A 25,001-nucleotide genomic window follows, 5' to 3' on the forward strand; every position below is an offset into this window, starting at 1 on the left:
CTTCGTGGAGCTGCCATATACCATGCCACTTCTGTCGCCACCCGTGGACAGGCTCGCACCTCAGCCGGTGGTTCTCGACCCACCCTTGAGGCAGTCAACCCAAATTCGTCGCCCACCTACTATACTGGACTTATGAGACTGTTCACACGTCCAAGTTTAGCAACTATTGTATTGTAACATGTTACTGTTTTATCGTTCCAGAACTCGTTTGACCGGACCTCACTTCAAAGTTTTTCTTCTTTTGTTATGGTACAACCTCGTTAGCATGCCACACCTGACATCGCCCCATGTATATAGTTACGCCACATGTACATGCTATAAATATCACGCACACACACCTTTAGCTGCACTCAGGACACATTCATATTTATAACCACGTAGGCACATAATCTTGTAAAAAAGGGGGATGTCATGATATTCAAACACACACATCATGATAGACAGACCAACAGACCAATTAGCACACATAACACGACAGCCAATCACAGACAAGGGCAGACACAGTATAAGACAAGAAACACGACACCTGGTGGACAGTCGAGCTGGAGACAGGACAAGGACAGGACCTGATTAAAAAGACACTCACACAGTCACCACGTGCTGAGTACCAAGACAGATCTGTAAATAACAAGTTGGAATAAAACTGCGTTGTACCAATCGCAACCGTGTTGGTTCATCTGTACCTCAGAGCACCCAACACCACAACAACCTCAAGTTAATCTGATAAGTTTGTCAAACAATTTACCTTTCAAAAAATCATGTTGTCTCTGCTTAACTGTAATGTGATTGTTTTGTGTGCCTCAACACTACCTCTTTAAAAATGGTTTCTAGCATCTGCCCAAGGACAGATGTTTGGCTTTCTATCTCCTTCCTTCCTTGAACAGAAGTGTTATATTTGAATATTACTCTCATGCATTAATTCTACCAATGATTTACTCCTTTCACCAATTTACTATGTCCTAAATTTTCCAATACTATTCATCTCCACTGTGTCCTTGGCAACCTGTTCCAATCTTTCACCACTTTCTATATAAAGTAGTTAAATGAAGTTTGATACTCTGTAGTATGAAAGACATGTCTCCTGGTTTCCACAGCTCTTCATGTGAAAAGTGCTTTCTTATTATTCTCCTCATGGCACAAATTATCTAACTCTAGTATTAAATGCATAGCTAATTGTGGTATTATCATAAATATAAGAACTGCAAGGGTTAATGAAATGTCTAGATCAGCCACTGGAGGGAGCTAGAGACACACGTATCCTGGACATTAATGCTCAGCCTTGTGGGATGGGAAGTAAAGGAGTTTGCTAGAGTACAGACCGAAGGAAAGATAGTGTGAGTGAGAGCAGATCCTAGTTTATAATAGTATATGGATTAGTTGTAGGTGAGTGTAGATAATATGTTAATTATCAATTGTGTATTATTTAGGAGTATGTGTCGAATGCAAATTAGTAGTGTTAATAAATTTATAGCTTTGTTCATGTTAAAGCTATTTTGTTGCCTTTGTGAACACTACGCCAACCATCTTGAATTTAGCAACACAAAGAACACCACATGGAACCAGGAGTTTATTTCTACAAGTAAGAAGCAGTTTGATTAGACAAGTTAGCTCTAAGAAGATTGAAGAAAACAATCACGCCACTACACGGATCAGAAAATCCACACAGAAGACAAATCATAAGATGCAGAGACTCAAGAAGCCTGACTACTTCAGGACTTTAGATTTTACTTCAGGTAAACTATGTCAAAATTGAGCATTCTTTAAACAGCTGCTGATGTTTTCCTATCTGCCTCCGTACTAGGAAATGCTTCCGATCAGAGAAAAATAGCACTTATTCTAAATTCGGCTGGAACGCAAGCATTGGAGCTTTATAATTCCTTTGAATTTACTGATGATGAGGATAAAACAAAATATAACAGAGTGCTACAGAAGTTCGACGCACAGAGCAAGAAGCAGGTGAATGAGACCTATGAGCGCTACATGTTCAGGAAAAAGCTGCAGCTAAAAGGGGAGTCGGTAGATTCTTAAATAATAGCGTTAAAGTTAAGAACGCAATTGTGTAACTTTTCCTCCGCTGCCGATTCAATGCTGCGTGCTCACATTGTATTTGGGACAAATGACAAACGTTTGCGTGAGAAAATGCTAAGATGACCGATTTTTCTGCTGGAAGACGCGATTGATATGTGCAAAGCGAATAAACAAGCATCCTCTGAATATGTGGCGTTTGTGGCAAACGAAAAGAGCGCAAAATCGGAAAATGTGGCTGATGCCATTAAGGCTGTGTCGCAGCACAAAAAACTGCGTACAATGGCTGGCAGCCATTTTGATTGTGACGTCACGAGCGAGATGACATGTGCACGCTGTGGCCACGCCCACAGTAAAAAAAAAATTGTCCGGCAAGAGACAAACAATGTTCCAATGCTGCAAGTTCAACCACTTTGCAGCACAATGTCGTTTTGCAACAGCTTCCCTAGTAACCAAATTTTAAAAATCCTACCATGATGAAAGAAGGATCCAAGGTGTTCAGAGTGAAGATAAAAAATCAAGTACCTGTAAGTTTTTCGGGCAACTCAGGCTTTTCTCTGAGCTGGGAGAGGATTGAAATCAAGGAACTGTGAAAGTTGGCCACGTTTGGCTGCAAAACCTGAGGGAATTTATTTGTGTTTATGGGGGTCTGTCAAGGCATGTCCACAAGGGGCATCGATCACTTTTGTAAGGTGGTGGCAGAACCCAGGGAACGGGATGAATTGGGACCGCAGTGGGAAGGGATGTGTAACTCCCAGGGAAGGGATGACTGTAAAAGCTACCGAACTGCTGGTTCAGGTAAAGAGACCCCTGCCCACAGCCCAACCAATCGACCCTCACAACTGTCCGATCACCACCAGGGGGCCTGAGAATGGTTTAGTGTTTGTCCCCACAAAGAAAATGTTGTACCAGGGGGTACATTATGCTGTCGCCTCAGTTGTACTGAATCTAACGGAAGTAAGGTTACCAACTTGGTGCCCTCGTGGGACAGAACTGTTGTATCAGGCGTTGTTGAAGGACATGTTCCAGAAATTCCACAATTTGGATTTTGGGGACATTGATGTGGAGGAATTGTATCGTGGGGAAGGGGAATTTAATGTGGATTCCAGCCGGCAGCGTAGAGGGCTGGTCAATGATGGTTTCACTGCTTTTAATACGGGGACATCTATTGTTAACAGTATGGATACTGTAGAACTGGCCTTGCAAATCAATCAGTTAAAAGGCCAGCTGAGGAAAGTACTGGGTGACGAAAATTCAGTAGTTGGGTGTGGGTTGCACGAAGAAGTGGCAATGACTCTCCATCTAAAAGAAATAATTGCGCAATTGGAAGATCACACGAAAACAATTAATGTGCTGATTAGAGAAGATAGGAACGCATCCGATCAGGCTGCCCAGAATGAAGTGTGTGGGTTGTATGGTGCGTGGTTGGTAGGGGAGGGGAGGAATAACCTGGAGGACCTGAGACAGGGTCAGGTCCCTTCATGGATTAGTAACCAGCACTTAGCAGCGCTGCACCCATTAAACAGCATTTTGAGTCCTTGCCAGCTCCGTGCAGCTTCAGAGGCTTATCCAGTGCCAGTAGATTGTGGAAAATCGAACCACACAATCTTGGGGGTAGTTGTGAGGATCCCAGTCATGGGGAGTTCGGCACAACCAGTACCCTTGTACCGAGTGGAGAATGTGGGGGTCATTTGCGGGGGGGGTGCATATTCGCTATGGGAAGGTCCTGCCTTATGTCATAGTGCGGGAGCAAGCTGTGGCAGGCATTGACCTCTCGGGTTGTCGGAGCCGGGGAGCGCAGGTGATCCTGTGTCCCCAGCACATGGGCACTGAGGCGCGGCCTCAGTGCGGGTTCAGGACTGCTGGGGCAGAACCTATAAATTGCACCACGGAGGCGATGGCAGCGAGCCATGTCCAGCCTCAGGTGGCATATATAGGAAGTGGGACATGCTGTGTAACCACTGGAGCCCAGCAGTATCGACATGGAACACAGCAGTGGTGTCCGATACTGCACAGCAGCTTCTGTTTTAAACCGAAGGCAGAGGTCCATGTGGCACAGCAGCGGATATTACCCATCCCAGAACCCTCCTCAGTCCACCTCTCGGTACACAAAATTGATATTGATTTACAAAAGTATGTGGCCCGGTTTGGATACGATATTCCCCCAGCGAAAGAAGATTTAAAAGTCCTATTGGAAGCAGTAGAATTGTCCCAAAAGCACTTCTTCTCCCTGGAACAAAAGACCCAGGAGATTGATAGTGAGATAGCTAACATCAAAGGTCCCGACTGGTGGAAGCTGGGCTCATGGATTGTAATTCTGGCCTGGATCCGGATAGCTTCCCATTTGTTAGTTGTATGTCAAGTGTTTGTGGTTTTGTATTTGTGTTGCTTCAGTTGCAGGTTCCGAAGAGCGGCAAAACTCCGAAGGGCTTTGAAGAGGACCAGGAACTACACTTAAGACAGAAGAACCGTGGTGTAGTGACAGTAAATCAGTCACGATAGTAATAAAGGGATTCGTTCCCCAATGTGTTTTCCCCAATGCTGTACAGTTAGAATCTGTTTTACATAATGTATATATTTTGGTAATCCCTACGTTTGGGAACCATGGTTGTGATATGTTACGGATGCGGTAACTCTTACGTTTGGGGGGCCGTTGGTTGCACTGATGTTTAATTGTCCTTTTAATGTATCGTTGTTTATCGCTAGAGTTAGGATAAGGGGTAAGTTTAGATTAAGGGAACCCTCTCGGGACATATAGCTTCACGAGTTGTTGAAGGGAGTGCCCACAGTCACCAAGGATGAGAAGTGTTGCCCTCAACGTTTATGTCGATACGGTCCAAGCAAGGTTGGATGTATCGAAGGGGCATCTGTAAGTTTTTCGGGCAACTCAGGCTTTTCTCTGAGCTGGGAGAGGATTGAAATCAAGGAACTGTGAAAGTTGGCCACGTTTGGCTGCAAAACCTGACCAAATCTCCCAGTAGGCTCAGCATGCACTGCGGTGGGTGTGTGTGTGTGTGTGAGAAACCCCAGCCTTTGAATTGGCAAACTGCAAGATGCCAGACAACCACTGATTAGTTCAACCAACAGAACAATGGAGTGAATGATGTCACCAGACTCAACCAGCAGGAGGTCAGAGCACAGAAACTGGACTTCAATACAGGTGCTAACGGCCTTATCTCAGGGTAAGGAGATACTCATTACCATGATGGGGAAGTAAGTTCAGACTCTCCGGAGAAACAAGGAACGGCTGTTAAGAAGTCCTTTTATCTTGCAGATAAAGAGATAGTGGCTTTTGTCATAGGAACTTTGCCTGTTGGAGAGTGGGCGGAGACTGCGGGAGCTTTGAAATCATATTATAAAGTAAGGGGCCAGGACAGCCATTTTTCAGTTCCATCAAGTGGTTCCAGTGACTCAAGTTCAGCAGTTCAGCTAAGTAACTCAAGTTCAGTTGAGCTAACAGTTCAGTTCTAAATGCTCCTGATTCTACGCTCCTGCCGTTTTTGTGTCGACAGTCTGCTGAGAAATCGGACCTTTTAAACTGTGCGTACCTCAAGCAGTTTGCGAAGTTTCCCGAGAGATTCATAGGTGTTGAGAATCTGGGGAAAGGGGGTTTGACTTGTTTATTAATTGTTTTGAAACATTGCTAAACATTTACGTTGTGTCCGTTATAGCAATTTCTTGATAGACATAGTTTTGTTAGAGCTTAAGGTTTTTATTGTATTTTCTTCTGTTTTGGTAATTTTGACCTGGGTTTTGCAATAAACCTCGATTTGCTTGTAATTGGAGTCCGTTTAAATTCTTCAATCTCTCACCAACAATCTCTGACCAAGTCACTTTTAAAATACTCCTCACCCTAATTCTGGGGTTGAAAATCTGGGGTTATCTTGGAACGATTCAAACCCGTTCACTCAGGACAGGCTGCTGGTTAGGTGATAAACAGCAGTGTCCTATTCTCTCTCTTGGGAAAGCTACTCCAGCGAAGTAGGAACCGGGTGGGTGTTTTACCACCGGCAAGAGAGAGAATCACCTGGGCATTGGTGGGGGTCTGGATATCTGTGCGATATAAGCCTCAGGCTTCCGGTTAGGGATAAACGGCAGGCTTGATTCAGTGCTCTCTCCCGCGGAGGTGTCCCAGTGCGGCATCCCCTGGTCTCTGAAGTTTCAGTGCCAGCTGGAGAGAGACACACACAGATATACAAACCCCAGATATCGGCCCAGTAGTGGAGTAAAGCAAGAATGGAACCCACTACATACCTGAACTGAAAATGAAGATTTCTCGCCATACACGCTAAAGGATACTTTCATGATTGAAGCAGTCACGAGGATTAAGTTTCTGGATTGTAAAGACAAACCAATGCAACAGTTCTCAACGATAATTAAACAGTGGACTGTATAATTCAAAATAAATGGCTCAGATATACCATTTAAAATTGATACAGGAGCGGATGCAAATATTCACAGAAACAAATTTAAAACAAGCATATAGGACACCGCGAATACAGAAATCTACTTGTTCGCTGACTGATTACAATGGTAACACTAAAGCCACAAGAGGATACTGCTATCATATTGTTAGAAATGGCGACATCGAAATGCCAATCGACTTTGAGATAGAGGAAGATGATAAGTCATCGCTAATTGGGTGGATGTTTGCAAAACATTAAACCTAGTTGAAAGGGTTCACACAACCAAGACTCCAACTGACCAGCATGAAGAGCCAAGGGAAGACTTAGTTGTTGCAGATACCTTATCCAGAGCTACCACTGATACTGACACATCAGATACAGATATAGTACACATAGTGGAAGCACAAGCCTCATTTATTGCCGAGATGCTACCAGCGGTTGACCGAAAACTATGAATCATCAATGAAGAAACAGCAAAGAATTTGACGCTCCAGAGGGTAATCAAAAACTCAGAGAAGGATGGCCCAACGGATGTTGCTCCGCCTTTTGAAATATCAAAGATGACCTCACAGTAATAGATTGTTTCCTATTCAAAGGAGATAGGATAGTTATTTCTGCGTGCTTCCGACAAGGAATTCTGCAACAGATTCACAAGGGTCATCAGGGTATAGAAAAATGTTTTAGATGGGCAAGGCAATCTGTGTACTGACCTGGAATCAACAGGGGTGTTGATTAACGTGTACAGGAATGCACAATCTGCCAAATCCATCAACCTTTGCAGTGCAAAGAAAGCATGGAAGAAAATAAATCCATGGAGCAAAATTGGTATGGACTTGTTCTACTTTAAAGGTTGTGACAAACTAGTCATCATCAACTATCAACTATCCCGAGGTGATGACGCTGAATGATTTGACAGCAAGATCTGTCATACGTGCAGCAAAATCCATTTTTGTATGCCAGGGGATACCATTAAACGTTGTCTCTGAGAATGGCCCATGTTTCACAAGCTGGGAGTGGACACAGTTTGCAGAAAAGTACAACTTTAATTACATCACATCAAGCTCACTGTATCCTCAATCAAGTGGCAAAGCAGAGAAGGGCGGAGGAATAATCAAAATATTGTTCCATAAAGCAATCGATAACAACAAAGATTTATCTTTGGCATTGTTGATGTAGAGCAACACCACTGTCATCTGGATTAGCACCAGCTCAGATGCTAATGGTGAGAATAATTTGCACCACGTTACCTGAGATAACTATTCCAGATTAGGATAATCAAGAGATACACAATTTATCAGATTAAGAAAACAGAAACAGAAAGAGAACTATGACAGGCAAACAAAACCTCTATCAAAATTGAAAGAAGGAGACTATGTATGTATACAAAATCCTGATGGTGGATGGCAACACATAGCTAAAGTTCTAAGACAAGTTATACCCAGAACGTACTTCGTTCAGACTGAACAAGGTTCTAATTGCAGATGAAACAGAAGAGCCCTGTTGCGGATAAAACATCATGTTATGTCTGAACCTCAAAATGTTATTGATCAAGATAACATCTTCAAGGACATTGACTTTCCTAATCCTTACTTGTCACCTGTACAGCAAGGCAATATGGAAAATCAATTGTATACTTTGAAGACACCACTGAGAAGATCAAAGAATGAAGAAACCACCGAACAGATTAATATTTGTAATGACTGTATAATTATACATTTATCATCAACAAAGTGATCAGCAAACTTCTTTGCAACTGAATGTAAAAAGTGGTAACAAGTTCATGATTAATACTAGCTCATGCAACGTTCAAAGAAAATATCACAAACAAAGTTTACAATAATTTTTCTTTTCCATAGAAAGGGGACGTGGTATGATCATAATTGTAAGAACTGCAAGGGTTAGCGAAATGTCTAGATCAGCCACTATAGGGAGCTAGCATTTCAAGTTGAAAGGCCTTGTGGGGAGAGAAGTGAAGTAGTTAGCTAGAGTACAGACTGAAGAAAAGATAGTGTGAGTGAGAGCAGATCATAGTTTATAATAGTTTAGAGATTAGTTGTAGGTGAGTGTAGATTATATGCAAATGATCAACTGTATTATTTAGGAGTATGTGTCAAATCCAAATTAGTAGTATTAATAAATTTACAACTTTGCTCAAATGAAAGCTATTTTGTGGTCTTTGTGAACACTATGCCAACCAACCTGAATTTAGCAACACAAAGAATACCACATTAACCTTTGAAGATAATATAAGATCAGTAACGGTTAATACATTATCACCTCCACCTCATTGGTGTCAACACTTGCCACTGACCATGTTGTAAGACAAGTGACATCAGATCAGTTATCATACACTTGGCCTGATTTTCAATTCCGCAGACTGCAATGAAAATTAATACTGGACACTAAGTATCACAATTAGCTGATTCATAGAGCCACAGGACTCCTACAGTACAGGTGCGGCTATTCAGCTCAAAGGATCTGCACCGACCTTCCAAAAGAGCACACAACCTAGGCCCACGCCCCCGTCCTCTCCCTGGAATCTACCCTGTACATTCCTGGACACAAAGGGGCAGTTTGGCATGGCCAATCCACCTAACCTGCAATCTTTGCACTGTGGGAGGAAACAGGAGCACCCGGATGAAATCCATGCAGACACAGGAGAAAGTGCAAACTCCACATGGACAGTCAACCAAGGCCAGAATTGAACCCAGGTCCCTGAACTGTGAGACAGCAGTGCTAACCACCATTCTAACATCACTCATTTTGCTGCTCAGCCCCATCTGAGACCAATTTCTATCCCCTTGGATTTAAAGCTATGGAATATAGGGCGGGATTTTCTGACCCCGCACCGGGTCGGAGAATCGCCGGAGGGCCGCGCGAAGCGCGCCACGCTGCCCCGATGCCGGCACGCGATTCTGCACAGAGCGGAGAATCGGCGCCATTGATGCCAGCGAAGTTGGCGCGGCGCCGGTCGTGGGTGGCTCTACGCGGCCGGCGCCACCAATTCTCTGGCCCGTATGGGCTGAGCGGCCGTAAGAAAAGAGCCGAGTCCCACCGGCGCCGTTCTAACCTGCTCTGGGCCGGCGAGACCTCGGCGTGGAAGAGTCAGGTGGCGGCCTTTGGGGGGGATGGGAGGGTCTGACCTCGGTGGGGGGCCTCCGATGTGACCTGGTCCGTGATCGGGGCCCGCCAATCGGCGGGCCAGCCTCTGTGGCTGGGAGCCTCCTTTCCTACGTGCTGGCCCCAGTATTCCTGCGCCATGTTGCGTCGGGGCCGGCGCGTTGAAGGAGGCCACTGCAGGAGGACCTTTAATGAGGCAAGAGAGGAGGGGACCCTGCCCCCGACAATGTCGGAAGCGACAATTTCTTTGATCCTAAAGCGGGACAAGGACCCACTGCAATGTGGATCATACAGGCCGATCTCGCTCCTCAATGTGGATGCAAAGTTGCTGGCAAAAGTGCTGGCCACGAGGATCGAGGACTGTGTCCCAGGGGTAATCCACGAGGACCAGACGGGATTTGTAAAGGGCAGGCAACTAAACAGCAATGTGCGGCGGCTCTTAAACGTGATAATGATGCCATCGGAGGAGGGAGACGCGGAGATAGTGGCAGCTATGGACGCGGAGAAGGCCTTTGACCGAGTAGAGTGGGAGTACCTCTGGGAGGTGCTGCGTAGGTTTGGGTTCGGGGTAGGGTTTATCAATTGGGTTAAGCTCCTTTACAGAGCCCCGGTGGCGAGTGTAGTGACGAACCGGCGGAGGTGGAAGTACTTTCGACTGTACCGAGGGACGAGGCAGGGGTGCCCCCTGTCCCCCCTGTTGTTCGCATTGGCGATCAAACCATTGGCCATGTCATTGAGGGAGTCTAATAAATGGAGGGGGGTGGTCCGAGGGGGAGAAGAGCATCGGGTGTCGCTATATGCGGATGACCTGTTGCTGTACGTGGTGGATCCAATGGAGGAGATGGTGGAGGTCATGCAGACTCTAAGGGAGTTTGGGGAGTTTTCTGGCTATAAGCTCAATGTAGGGAAGAGTGAGCTCTTTGTATTACAGGCGGGGGACCAAGAAAGAGGGATAGGGGACCTACCGCTGAGGAGGGCAGAGGGGAGCTTTCGGTATCTGGGGATCCAGATAGCCAGGAGTTGGGGGACCCTACATAAACTGAATCTGATGAGGTTGGTGGAGCAAATGGAGGAGGATTTCAAAAGATGGGACATGTTACTGCTCTCGCTGGCGGGTAGAGTGCAGTCGGTCAAAATGATGGTCCTTCCGAGGTTTCTGTTTGTGTTTCAGTGCCTTCCCATCGTGATCACTAAGGCCTTTTTTAAGAGAGTAGGCAGGAGTATTATGGGGTTCGTGTGGGCGAATAAGACCCCGAGAGTAAGGCGAGGGTTCCTGGAACGCAGTAGGGACCGAGGAGGGTTGGCGCTGCCAAACCTGGGGAGCTACTACTGGGCAGCAAATGTGGCGATGATCCGCAAGTGGGTTATGGAGGGAGAGGGGGCAGCATGGAAGAGGATGGAGATGGCGTCCTGTAAAGGAACGAGCCTGGGGGCGTTGGTGACGGCACTGCTGCCGCTCTCGCCGACAAAGTATACCACGAGCCCGGTGGTGGCGGCAATGCTAAAGATCTGGGGCCAGTGGAGATGGCACCGGGGTGCAATGGGAGCATCGGTGTGGTCCCCGATCAGGGGTAACCACCGGTTTGTCCCGGGGAAGATGGGCGGGGGTTCCAGAGCTGGCATCGGGCGAGGACTGGAAGAATGGGGGACCTGTTCATCGACGGGACGTTTGCGAGCCTAGGGGCACTGGAGGAGAAGTTCGAGTTACCCCCGAGAAATGCCTTTAGATAAATGCAGGTGAGGGCTTTTGTGAGGCGACAGGTGAGGGAATTCCCATTGCTCCCGGCACAAGAAGTTCAAGATAGGGTGATCTCGGGTGTATGGGTCGGGGAGGGCAAGGTGTCGGAAATACACCAGGAGTTGAAAGAAGAGGGGGAAGCGCTGGTAAAAGAGTTGAAGGGTAAATGGGAGGAGGAGCTGGGGGAGGAGATCAAGGAAGGTCTGTGGACTGATGCCCTAGGTAGGGTTAATTCCTCCTACTCGTGTGCCAGGCTCAGCCTGATACAATTTAAGGTGGTCCACAGAGCGCACTTGATGGGGGCGAGGTTGAGTAGGGTCTTTGGGGTAGAGGACAGATGTGGAAGGTGCTCAGGGAGCCCGGCGAACCATGTCCATATGTTTTGGTCATGCCCGGCACTGGAGGGGTTCTGGAGAGGAGTGGCAGGAGCAATATCTCAGGTGGTGAAAGTCCGGGTCAAACCAAGCTGGGGGATATATTTGGAGTAGTGGACGAACCGGGAGTGCAGGAGGCGAAAGAGGCTGGCATTCTGGCCTTTGCGTTCCTAGTAGCCCGGCGAAGGATCTTGCTAATGTGGAAGGAGGCAAAGCCCCCTAGCCTGGAGGCCTGGATAAATGATATGGCTGGAGAATAAAGTTGGAGAGGATTAAGTTCGCCTTGAGAGGGTCTGCGCAGGGGTTCTACAGGCGGTGGCAACCGTTCCTAGACTATCTCGCGGAGCGTTAGAGGAAGGTCGGTCAGCAGCAGCAACCTTGGGGGGGGGGGACATCCTGGGAGGGGGGGGGCGGGAAAGGGGAGACTGCCTGGGAGGGTGGATGAGCAAGAGATAACATGAAGGGTTGGGGAAACTGGCACGTACGGGTGAGGGCCAGTGTACAAAGCTGTGTAAATATATCATTTTGCCATGTATATATCTTGCTCTGCGTGATTTCTCGGTTTTTTTGTTACGAGGGGGGGGTTATTGTTTGTAAGCGAGAAAAATTGTGTTAAAAAATTTTAATAAATATATTTTTTTTTAAAAGAAGGAGGCCACTGCACATGCGCGCGTTGGCACCTGTGCCACTGCGCATGTCCTCATTGGCGCCGGCGCCACTGCGCATGCCTGGATCCCGCGGCGCACAGTTCGCACCGGGATCGGCAGCTGGAGCGGCGCGGACCACTTCAGCGCCGTGCTGGCCCCCTGTAGGGGCCAGAATTAGTCGTGAGAGCGGCACGTTCACGGCGTCGTAAAACACAACGGCATTTACGGTGGCGTGGACACTCTGCCGCGGGATGGGATAACCCCACCCGTATTTTCTTCCATTACAAAATACTCAAGAACCCATTTGGAGGTCAGCTCTACCAGTGGGTACCCTTTTAGGGTTAGATGCCTTTCTCTTCATAAACCAATACAAACACAGGAACGTTGTGTATTTCTGCAGCCTAATTCACACAACCAATGCAACTGCTTTTCACATGTCCACACTGTTTTTGGTTTGTCCAGCTGTCAAATTATGTGGCAGGGATATTCAAAAATTACTTCAACTTCTAACTGAAATGAATAGACATACTTACGGAGGGTTACATAATAGTACAGAGCAAAAATATCTATTTTGGGCAAATTATTTTACAGTGATATAAAACATGCAACAGGGATATTAAACATTTTGTAAGTTATATGCATCACTGACTGCACTTTATTTTGGTTTGAGAAACTGATAACATAGTTAAGATTGACGCCTTTAGTTTTCCAGTTGGAGTCACATTGGCGCATCTCCGAGTCAGACTAAGCGCAGTGGTTGGAACACCCGCTCTATAAATGTACCAGCTGATTCCGCTGATCCGGAATAGACTGAACTCACGAGTCACAGCGAGAACTCAACAGTGAAACAACTCAACCCACTCTGTCCAAATCATGAAGTTTCAGCTTCTCACTGTGATCTGCAGCATCTTACTGCTGGCTCTGCAGTTTGACATTGTGCAGACAGGTAATAGTTTCAGAATATTCTAACATGTGGAATTTGAGATTATTTTCATTTGTTTTAAATAGCAATGATTGAAACATTTGTCATCCACAGAAAAATACTTCTGAATGGCCTTTGAGGGACAAAGCCAGGACTCAAAGTGACAAGTCTTGGAATTGAATCTCAGCTGGGTTCAACTTTACCACAACCTCCTGTTTAAACAACAGAGATCAGAGGCACAATCGAATGGCCTCGTCACGCCTGACTCGCTGATGCGACGAGGCCGTTAATTCTCACGAGAGGCCTCTCGCGCGATTTGCGACACTCGAGAAGTCACAGTCTGGGTCGCACTCTCACTGGGAGAGATCCATATTTACACAATTAAGTGAGCCTAGGTTCATTTAAATAAATTGGTGCCCAGTTCTCCGAGGCCCGGAACGAACACCCGTGCTTAGGAAGCCTCTCCATGGTGCCGTTTACCACTGGTCCATACAAACGTGGACCAGAAGTAATGGCAGTCGGGGGAGTCTACCAGGCCATTGGAGGCCTCGGTGGTCAGGCTCTGGGCAGGGTGACACCCTGGCACTTCTGGCACCCAGGCACATTGGCACTGCTAGCCTGGCACTTTGGCATTGCCACCTAGAACTGGCAGGGTGTCATGGTGGCACTGCCAGGGATTGGGCTTGGGATGCCCTGTCCTTAAGAGTTGGGGTAAAGGGTGCTCAAGGACCCTCTAAGAGGTCAATTGGAGGGGTCAGGAGGCTGCAGTGGTGAGTCCGAGGGGTTTGAGAGATCGGAGCATCATTTAGAAATGGCGTCCCGGTCTCTTCCTGCACTGATGAGCTGAGCTTGTCAGTGCAGGATGTGAGGTAACTGTGACCTTGTCGGGGGGTTCCTGACTGAGGCCAAAAAAGAAAAGAATGATTTCTGGCTCATTCCTGGCATTGCAGGCACCGAGAAATACTCCACTATACATGCCCAAAGCAGGACTTCGATTTTTTGGTCGTTAAATCATACCTCTGCTGTTTGAGAGCTAGAATTTACTGTCTGATTTGCTGGTAAAGCAACAGAAATGAAAAATGGACAAAAATGTGTTTAAATCATTCCTAGATATGGGTATTGCTGGCAAGCCACAGGATTAATGGCAAGTTGCTACAGCGCATCTTGTATCTAGAACATTGTGCTACCACTGTGCGCTAGTGACCGAGATGGTGGCCTCACATGTGCAAAGGAGAGGTTGTGTGTACAGCAATTAATTAGGAAGACAAATAGAGCATTTGGCTTTATTGCAGAAGGGATTGAGTATGTTGAGTAAACAAGTCTTGCTACAACTCCACAGTCCATTGATGAGCATATACTGAGAGTGGAGTGTGCAGTTTAGCCTTCTTACTTAAGGAGGGATATACTTGCAATGGAAAGAAGCCAGAGAAGGTTCACTCGGTTTATTCCTGGGATGAAATTGTGTTCTCATGAGGAAATGTTGAGAAAGTTGGGCCTACACCAACTGGAGTTTTGAAAAATGAGACCTGGTCTTCTAGAAACACTTAAGATTCTGAGGTGACTTGCCAAGGGAGATGCAGAGTGGATGCCTTTCCTTCTGGGGGAATCGAGCATTGTGGGCACAGTTTAAAAATTAAGGGTTTTCTTTAAAAGATGGAGTTGAGGAGAAATTCCTTTCCTCAGAGGGTCATTAGTCTTTGGAATACTCGTCTACAGACATCAAGTAAGTCATTAAATCTATTCAAGGTTACGTTGGATAGACTTTGATCAACAAGGAGTTAAGGGTGATGTTAAGGGAGGGGTGGGGGCATGGAGGGTTAAGTGAAGGCAGTCAGAAAAGTGGAGTTAAAGCCACAGTCCGATCAGCCATGATCGTATTGAATTTCGGAGCAGGCCCAAGGAGTCGCATGGCCAACTCATGCGTTTATTACTTATGATGTTCTGACAGTACTATAAAGGGTTAATTCTATCAGATCCTGTGTACAGCTTCACAGGAGGTGAGCAGCATCACATGATCTTGCTCTCCTGCTTGTATAACCTCATTGTAAGATATAGCCAGAGTAAAATGTGCTCTAATAAAGTTAGTGTCTTACTTATCTCTGTATTGTCAGTAAATATGCTGTATTAGTCAACAGCCAATACTAAGAGTATTATATGGCGGCAGTGAGTGAAAGAATAATAATGAGCAAGTCTCTGCTATTGCTGGAAATCTTTGAGCAGGTCACAGGCTTCAACCAGGAAGAGTGTTTCTGAATTTCCACTGGGGATTTGCCAGATTACACACTGCATCAGGCCTCGCTGCAAAGGTGAGCAGTGATCTGTCAGTATATTGTTATATGCCATGAGTGACTGTGCAGAATATATCTAGTCAGGATATTGATGATGAAAATTCCATGTCTGAGGAAGTAATCAATGCACTGAAAACCTACTTCATCCTGAGAAAGAGTATAATTTCTGAGCAGGCATTTTTCAATACACCATACCCACGCCAAGGGGAAAGCGTTGATGTATTTATCAACAATTAGTATAGCCTTGCAGAAAACTGTGGATATGGCAACTTGAATGATGAACAAATCAGAGACAGATTTGTCTTTGGAGCGTTGGATGAAGCCTTGGCTGACCACCTGCAATCTTGAAATCTAAACTTAACAAAGACAATCCAACTGATCAGTCAAGCTGAGGTTAGGAAGCAAAACTGATCCATGATTCAAGATGACAGGGAGAACCCGATCTCAAAGGCAATTGACTCAGTAGAGAATGTTAAATTAAGGAACAACTCAACAATCGTAAAATGGCAAAAGAAATAGGAAAAGTGCCTGTGGTGTTCTTTGTGTTGCTTATTTAGGATGGTTGGCATAGTGTTCCACAAAGACCACAGTATAGCTTTTACTTAAACAAAGTTATGATTTTATTTACACTACTAAACTAGTTTCGACACTTAGTCCATTTGGAATGCAGAATTAATCAATAACATCTAACTACACACATCTGCTGACAATCTCACTACTGGTATAAACTATAATCTAATCTTCTCACACTAACTGCTCTTATGACCTTCACTAGCTTTCTCCTGCATACACTCCTCTCCTAAGGTCTAAGGTCTAGCATCACTGCTTTATATAGTAGTACCACATTCCCCTCTAGTGGCTATTCATGGTACTACATTAACCCTTGTAATGCTGATAGTTATGATAATACCATCCCCCCTTCTTTCTAAAAGAAAATCTTATTACAGTGGTAGTGATATTTTCTTTAACCCTGCCATTAAGGGCGTACTGCTGTCTAAATAACTAGTAACTATCACTATCTTATTATCATACAATACCATATTTATGTAATGACAGTTACATCACATAGATGAGTATAGGTTAAGATTACAATCACAAGCTCAGTCTCTCTAGAGGTCATCTTCTTCTGGTCGAACGTCTTAGTGGAATGTTCAAGGCGTTGGATTTCTGTGCCACATCTGCGAGCTGTGTCGGTGCTAAACATGGATCTGGAAAGGCAATGTCCTTGAATATATCATCACGTGGTACAACCTTTTCACGTTGAGCTTGACCCTTGTGCTTGACACGTAGTAATGCTCGTCTGTTTCTCCTCAACAGCGATCCTTGTTCTGTTTGTATTAAGTAGGAACTAGGTGCTACCTGTTTCAGAACTTTCGCAAGATTTTGCTAGCTTCCTTCTGGATTCTGAATTCTCACAAAGTGACCTTCATGGGTTTCCACTTCAGCTATAGGCTTGGTATGTCTATTGTAGACCTCTTGTTGCCTCTTTTTGTGATCGTAATTCTTTCATGTAACTTCTGATTATCAGTTTCTGGACTGATGATTTGTGGTAAAGTGGTCTTTTCCCCATCAACATTTGAGCAGGTGAGCGACCCATCGATAACGGTGTTGCTCGGTATGCTAACAACGCCAATGACAAGTCTTGACCATCTTCACTCGCTTTGCGGAATAACCTCTCAATTATCCCTACTCCTTCCTCTGCTTTCCCGTTCGACTGTGGATAATGTGGACTAGATGTCACATGGTTGAAATTATATTGCTCTGCGAACTGTGTTCACTCCCAGCTCGGGAAACATGGACCATTGTCAGAGACGGTGTTAAGTAGAAAACTATGGTGTGCAAAAATCAATTTTGTTGCCTTTATCACTGATCTGGCAGTCGAAGCTTTCAGCATCATCACCTCAGGAAAGTTGGAGTAATAGTCTGTGACTATCAAGTAATCATGACCCTGGAAATGAAATAGATCCATGCCCACTTTTCTCCATGGACTGGTCACAATTTCCATCTGTTGCATGATTTCTTTGCTCTGTGCAAGCTAATGCACCTGACAAATTGGATATGCTTGAACATACTGATCGATCTCTCTGTTTATTCCTGGGAAATACACCGATTGTCTGGCTTGCCTGTGACACTTTTCAATGCCTTGATGCCCCTCGTGAATCTGCTGCAGAACTCCTAAACGTAATCTGGCAGGTATCACTGTCCTGTCTCCCATTAGCAGGACACCATCAATTGTAATCAGATCATCTCTTATATCTTGAAAAGGTGATTTGCATCTAGCAGGCCATCCTTCTCTGAGGTATTGTTTTACCTTCTGAAGCGTCAAGTCCTTTTCAGTGTCGGCTTTTATGGCCTGTAGTTTGAGATCAGTTACTGGTAGTATCTCAGAAATTAAACAAGCTTGTGATTCCACGATTCGGACTAATTCGGGTTCTGATGTTTCAGCATCAGTAGTTGCCCTGGATAGCGTATTCGCCACAACTAGTTCTTTACCAAGTGTATACACCAGGTTAAAAGTCAAAATCATGCCTCCTGAGCTTCATCACCATGCGTTATAACCGCGGGGACATGTCGTTCAGGTCCTTTCTGATGATGTTCACCATTGGCCTGTAGTCCGCCTCAACAGTAAAATGCATAGGCCATAGACATAGTTGTGGAATTTCGTAATGCCAATGATGAGGCCAATGCAATCTTTCCCAATCTGCGCGTATCTCTGCTCCACCGGAGTCATGGACTGCACCGCATATGCAATTGGTTGCCAGCTCTTGTGGTCGTCCTTTTGTAGGAGAACTGTGCCAATGCCCTGCTCGCTGGTGTCAGTAGGGATCTTTATCTCTCTGTTGGGATCATAGAATGCCAACAGCAGAGCAGTGGTCAGGACTTCCTTCATGTCCTGCCACTCTGCCGCATGAACAGACGTCCATTCGAATGCAACATTCTTCTTGATGAGGTTCCTAAGAGCCTGCATTCGGCTTGAGACTTTAGGAATGAACTTTCCCATGAAGTTCATCACTCCAAGCATTTGCATAATCGCCTTTTTGCCTTCCGGTTTTGGCATATCCCCAATGGCCTTTATTTTGTCTGGGTCTGGTTGTACACCTTCTCGTGAGATAATGTCACCCAATAACTTCACTCTGTGTATACCAAACTGGCATTTAACCCTGTCAAACACCTGTCTGAGCCTGTTAATATGCTGTTCTGGGGTGCTGGACCAGGTGATGATATCATCCACGTAGTCTCTCACCCCTGGAATACCCTCTATGACAGTCTCCATGGCTCGGTGGAATATCTTTGATCCAATACGATGCCAAACGGAAGGCGATTAAAACAGTATCGCCTTAAAGGAGTGTTAAATGTACAGAGCTTGCTGACTGGACCATTCAGTTTGAGCTGCCAAAAGCCTTTGGATGTGTCCAGCTTCGTGAATAGCGAGCATCCCACATTTTGGCCATAACCTCTTCCCTCTTGGGGATCTGGTACTGCTCTCTCATTATGTTGGCATTAAGGTCATTTGGATCAAGCATATCCGAAGGTCTCCGTTGGTCTTTTGTACACAGACCATTGATCTGAGCCAGTCCGCCGGCTGCATGAACTTGGAGATTACATTTTGTTTCTGCATGCGCTCAAGCTCAGCTTTAAGCCTCTCCCGTAACAGAGCCAGCACTCGTCGTGGCGCATGTATTACTGGCTTGACATCCTTCTTCAACTTAATCGACCAGGTGAATGCTAAGGTGTCCATTCCCAAAAAGACATGATCATACTCGTCCAAGAGTTGTGCTATGTCACCCTGGAATGCCTCTGGCACATTGTCAGCCGTATGAATGTGCTTCACCAGATCTAGCTTCTCACAAGCATCAACTCCAATCAATGAATATTTCTCACCCTCTATCACCTCAGAGTCGATGGGTATCTCAATTTTCCCAGTCTTCACGGTGAGACATCATGACCCCTTTGTAGCTATTGTGTTACCAAGTAATCTGTGAGCCTGCAGGTGGACTGTTTTATCAGAGATGTTCTCATTGCTTGCTTTAAAGATCGGTATGTGATAATACTTGTGTGCGCCCCTGTGTCACTCTTAAATGGGATCAATTCTCCATTTATTTCTAATGAGACAGTCCACTCCTCTATTATCTTTGAGAGTTCAATCCAGTAAATCAATCCTAGTGATAGCTTCTATCATGAAAGTATCCGAAAGTGAATATGGTGAGCAATCCTCTCCACCCGCTGTGATTTGGGATTTTTTCTCAGTCAGCACTCTGCACACTTGGGATCCTTCTGCAATCCCTATTGGGATACCGTGGTCAGCACGGTAGCATAGTGGTTAGCACAATTACTTCACAGCTCCAGGGTCCCAGGTTTGATTCCTGACTTGGGACACTGGCTGTGCGGAGTCCTCACGTTCTCCCCGTGTGTGCGTCGGTTCCCTCCGTGTGCACCGGTTTCCTCCCATGGTCCAAAGATGTGCAGGGTAGGTGGATTGGCCATGATAAATGTCCCTTAGTGTCCAAAATTTCCCTTAGTGTTGGGTGGAGTTACTGGGTTATAGGGATAGGGTAAATGTGTGGGCTTGGATAGGGTGTTCTTTTGAAGTGCCGGTGCAGACTCGATGGGACGAATGGTCTCCTTCTGCACTGCAAATTCTATGATTCTATAATGCTGTTTATATTTGGTTACTGGAACAGTTGGTGCTCAACGACACTGTGCAGTGAAATGGTTCAGTCTACCACAATTGGAAAAATGTTTTCCTCTCGCAACACAATTTTTTTTTACTATAGGTGTGTCCACAGCGGTGCACGTAATCACGCTCGTAATGTCACAATCAAAATGGCCACCGGCCGTTGGATGCAGTTTTCTTTACTGCATTAATAGCGTCAGCCACATTTATCGATTTCACACTCTTTTCCTTAGCCATGAATTTGGCATATTAGCTCAATGCCTGTTCGCTGACCATACACATATTTATAGCGTCTTCAATCAACAACACCGATCTTCTTAACATTTTCTCGTGTACCTGTTCACCATTTATTACGAGCAAAACTTTATCTTGCAGCATAGATTCGGAACCTGAGGAAACATTATCGGACTGTGCTCGGAGCTCAAGATCTGTGATGTCTGAATCTACAGACTCTCCTCTGAACTGCAGTCGTTTATTTAACATGTGGCGCTCCTAGATGTTTTGCACAAGTTCTCTAGCACCATGCTGTATTTACTTTTGTCCTCATCTGTACTGAATTCAAATGAATTGAATAACTCCAATGCTTGCGGTCCACCCAAATTCAGCAGTAGAGGTATTTTACGTTGGTCTGATGCATTTCCTGGCACGGAGGCCGAAATAAAGACTGCAAACTGTTGCAGATCTTCTATGAGCTATCTTCATGGCTGCATAGAACATAGAACATACAGTGCAGAAGAAGGCCATTTGGCCCATCGAGTCTGCACCCGACCCACTTAAGCCCTCACTTCCACCCTATCCCTGTAACACAATAACCCCTCCTAACCTTTTTGGACACTAAAGGCAATTTAACATGGCCAATCCACCTAATCTCCCCTTTTTTGGACTGTGGGAGGAAACCGGATCACCCGGAGGAAATCCATGCAGACACGCGGAGAACGTGCAGACTCCGCAGAGCCAGTGAGTGTGTGGTCAGTGGAGTGCTTAAAAACAGCTCCAGCTGGCAGGCTGTTTCACACTAACTCCGACCCCGGCACTTACAGCACCCTCTAGGCCAGGAATTGCTCTCAGAATGCTGGGTTTCTGGTCCATTTGTATATCCTCACTCGCTTCCCAAAAAACATCCCCAACAGAAATGCAAATCACATGCTATTCAGTCCCGGCGGCAAAACGTAAGGACAGGGGGCTGGATTCTCTGCAGCCCCGCGCGCAATCACATTCGGCGTGGGGTCTGCAGAGAATCCAATTTCACGCCAAAATCAGCGGGTTATGCAAAGTGACAACGACTGTATGGATTCCTCCTTCACACCAACTACCGCACCCCAGCCCCTTCCCTCCACCCCACTGACACCGCACAGCGCGCCGGTCCGGCGATTTTCCGGGACCCGAGACTCTAAATTTATATTTTAAAAATAAAACCGTGTCAGAATAAAGGCGTCGTGTACACTGCCTCAGTATCGGGCACAGACGTGCATGATGTGCATCTCATGGTCACACACCAGCTGCACGTTCATCAAGTTGAACCCCTTTCAGTTTGTGCAGAGTAGCCTGTCATTTGGAGATGCTCGGAGTGTGACCTGCATTCTGTCGATCACCTCAGGACCCGGGGCATCTCGCCGATGTCTGCGAACCCCGCTGCCCAGGCATCCTGATCGGCTCTATTATCCACATTGAATTTGATTTGATGCATTGTGCTGAGCGGGCATATAGGGCCTCCATGACGGTGTGGATGCACTTGTGCACCGAGTTCTGCGAGATCCCTGACAGTTCCCCACTCGGTGCCCGGAAGAATCCCATAGTGTAAATGTTCAGAGTGACCGACACCTTGATGGCCACCGGGAGCGAGTGTCCTCCTCACATTCTCCCGCAGTGCCAGGAGCGCATTGATCCGGCAGATATGCTGTATGGTCCCCCTGCTCAGCCGAAGCCTTCAACGTCATGCCCACTCCGGCAGGTCCTCAAATGACAGACACTGTTGGTACACATTGTGGTAATACCAGGTATTGCGGTACCAGAGAGAGGAATAACCATTGGCTAGACCGCGGGGTCTACCATTGGGCAATGTACATAGCCCCGCCCTGAGAGGCGGGGTATAAGAACCAATGCCGTCCCAGCAGCCTTCAAGTCTGTAACTTCGCTGCTGGGTACATTTCTATCTGATTAAAGCTGAATCGATATGACTCCACGTGGACTCAAGCGTATTGATTGCGTATCATACATGAGACCTGATGCGGTGCCTCCTTCCCAACTCCTCTTCGGCCTGTTGGGTGGCCAGCTCTCCATCCTGACCGGCTGCTTCTTGTTCCTCTGGGGCAAGATCCACCGCTGCAGCTTCCTCCCCAAACCGCTCCAGCTTGTAGAACTTCAGTGCATCCCCTGGGGCTATGGCAGCCAGGATGAAGCCATCATTCCTGGGTGGATTCCAATAGCCATTATCTGCAGGGGGTGAATGTCAGATATGTCAGCATGGTGCGTAACCCCGTGCTCAACCAGGTCCATTGGGCTACACGGTGGCTCCGTTCTCCACTTCAGACTTTACCCCCACAAGTCCCTCTCACCACCCCCTCCTTCCCCATCCTCACACCCACCCCTAGTCATTCCCCCTGGCACTCTGCAGCCCTGGCCCCTTTGGTGCCATGCACTGTGGGGGCCTCTGGCCCTGGTGCCCGACCCTGCTGCCAGGGGTACAATTGGCTGGCTATACACATGCCAACGCTATGCTCCAGCACCTCCATCTGGCGCCATCCAGAAGGGATTCCAGTGAGCTATTACTGTGGGTTTGCACTTGAGTGGGCAGCTTGCTGACCTGCCTGTGGGTGGCGGCCAGTTGTGGGGGGGGGGGGGATTCGTTCGGTAGAGGATGGGGTTTGTGTGCGGGGTTGGTGGGGTAGAGGGTGGGGCTGGTGTACGGTGTCAGTGGGGTGGAGGGAAGGGGCTGGGGTGCGGTAGTTGGTGTGAAGGAGGAAGTCGTTGTCACTTTGCATAACCACGGGCCTCACAGGGCAGTCAATGGGCTGCACGGCAAGATGGCTGTCTTGCAGTCTGCAGCAATGGCGGTCCATTCAGGACACCCAGGGCCCGGGGCAGGGCCGGAGAATGGCCGCGACTGGCACGAATCGCGCCACGCCGCCCTGGCTCCGAGACGCAATTCTCAGAGGAGCGGAGAATCGGCACCTTTGGCGCTGGCACGGTCAGCGCGGTGTTGGTCGGGGGCCGTTCTACGGGCCCCCCCGGTAATTCTCCGCCCAGGAATACAAAAAAACCTGAGGCCCCCCCCCCCGCCGCCCCCCCCCCCCCCCCCCCCCCCCCCCCGCGCGGTCCACACCTGGTCTTACTTCCTCATCACGTCAGGACCTCGGCGTGGGAAGATCCGGGGGTGGCCTGTGGGGGGGAAAGGGGGGTTCCGACCCGGGGGAGGCCTCCGCTGTGGCCTGGCCCGCGATCGGGACCCACCGATCGGCGGGCCAGCCTCTCGGGCTGGGGGCCTCCTTTGTTTCGCACTGGCCCTGTAGACATACACCATGTTGCGTCGGGTCCAGCGCGGGGAAGGGAGATACGGCGGATGCACAGAAGTCCCTCTGGTCCCGCTGCACATGCGTGGACCGCGTCGCCCATCTGACGCTGGGATCGGCAGCTGGTGTGGCATGGGTCACTCCAGTGCCATGCTGGCCCCCTGTAGGGGTCAACACTTAGCCTCAGGATCAGAGAATCCCACCACCTGTCCCGGGGATGTCACCCCGACCCCACGACCCATCCCCTGGTCACCCCTCATCTCACCGGGGCGGGCTGATGCCCCACACGCACAGTCAGGAACAGCAGCCCACGGTCGTGGCTCTGCATGTCTTACCTCCTCTCTCACATTCATCAGCCCTGGCACCTGATTCCCGATTTTTAAAGCCACAAGTGAGACTCGCCATCAGTATTTCATCCCGGCAGAGGCGGAGCATCACAGAGGCTGCGGAGAATACCATCTGGCTCACTAATGATATACCAACGGTGTTCACTGTACGTGTGGAGTTGATTGATGATGCAGTCGAGGCACCTGAGCATGACATTCTGTAAGACGCCTGTCACCTGCCACATGCACGGTTCTCCAGCCAATCGCCTTTCCCGATTCTGCCGTCAGCTGATGGAGAAACCCATACTTCGCTTGTGTTGTGAAATTACGTTGCATCTTCCTGTGTGGCTGGCTACAAGGAAACCCCCCAGAAGAGCTGTAGGCCTATCTTGTAGAGTAGTAAGGGCTCAGTGAGGAGCATGGTATCCTCCTGTGGGGAGGTCACGTGGTCATCTCGCGGCCGGGTCAGTGCACCATCTTATAAGATTTGCAGAGTGGACACCTGGGTGTTTCTAAAATGAAAATTCTCGTGAAGAGCTACGTGTGGTGCCAGGTCCCGACAGCGACATCGAGCGAATGGTGCAACACAACAATGTGTGGATTACCAGGAACATCAAAAGATCCATCATCAGCCACTCTCCACCTTTGGGAATTGCCTAAGACACCCCTGGGTGCGCTTGCATGGCAAATCTGCTGGGTCCTTTACGGGGGTCAGTATTTTTGCTCCTTACAGATGCCCACTTAAAGTGGACGGACGTTCACCGAGTATCTTCCACCTCCCCACGAATCATCATGGGCCAAATGCGCCAATCATTCAGCACTGGTGGGATTCCAGAGCACAGCTGGCGGCGAGGTTTCTGCATGTCCACAGGACCAGGGAGGCACTTATCCTCACCCGCTTCTCATAGTACGGGGCTTTGTCCATCATCTCATCCCTTCCCACCCATTCTCCCCCTCAGCAATTCTCTCCC

At 47.4% G+C, this 25,001-nt stretch overlaps 1 protein-coding gene across 2 annotated transcripts in view; it reads left to right on the forward strand.

Annotated features, from left to right (window-relative positions):
- Nucleotides 1-13,142: 13,142 nt before the first annotated feature.
- The window catches only part of LOC140425113 (papilin-like), a 201,384-nt gene continuing 189,525 nt past the window's right edge, over nucleotides 13,143-25,001 (forward strand). For both annotated transcript variants that reach the window (XM_072509027.1, XM_072509025.1), the window contains exon 1: nucleotides 13,143-13,256. In XM_072509027.1, the coding sequence (XP_072365128.1) occupies nucleotides 13,184-13,256 (73 nt within the window). In that variant the 5' untranslated portion in view covers nucleotides 13,143-13,183. The remainder of the gene's footprint in view (nucleotides 13,257-25,001) is intronic.

This window comes from Scyliorhinus torazame, chromosome 6, assembly GCF_047496885.1.
Source record: "Scyliorhinus torazame isolate Kashiwa2021f chromosome 6, sScyTor2.1, whole genome shotgun sequence".
NCBI lineage: Eukaryota > Metazoa > Chordata > Chondrichthyes > Carcharhiniformes > Scyliorhinidae > Scyliorhinus > Scyliorhinus torazame.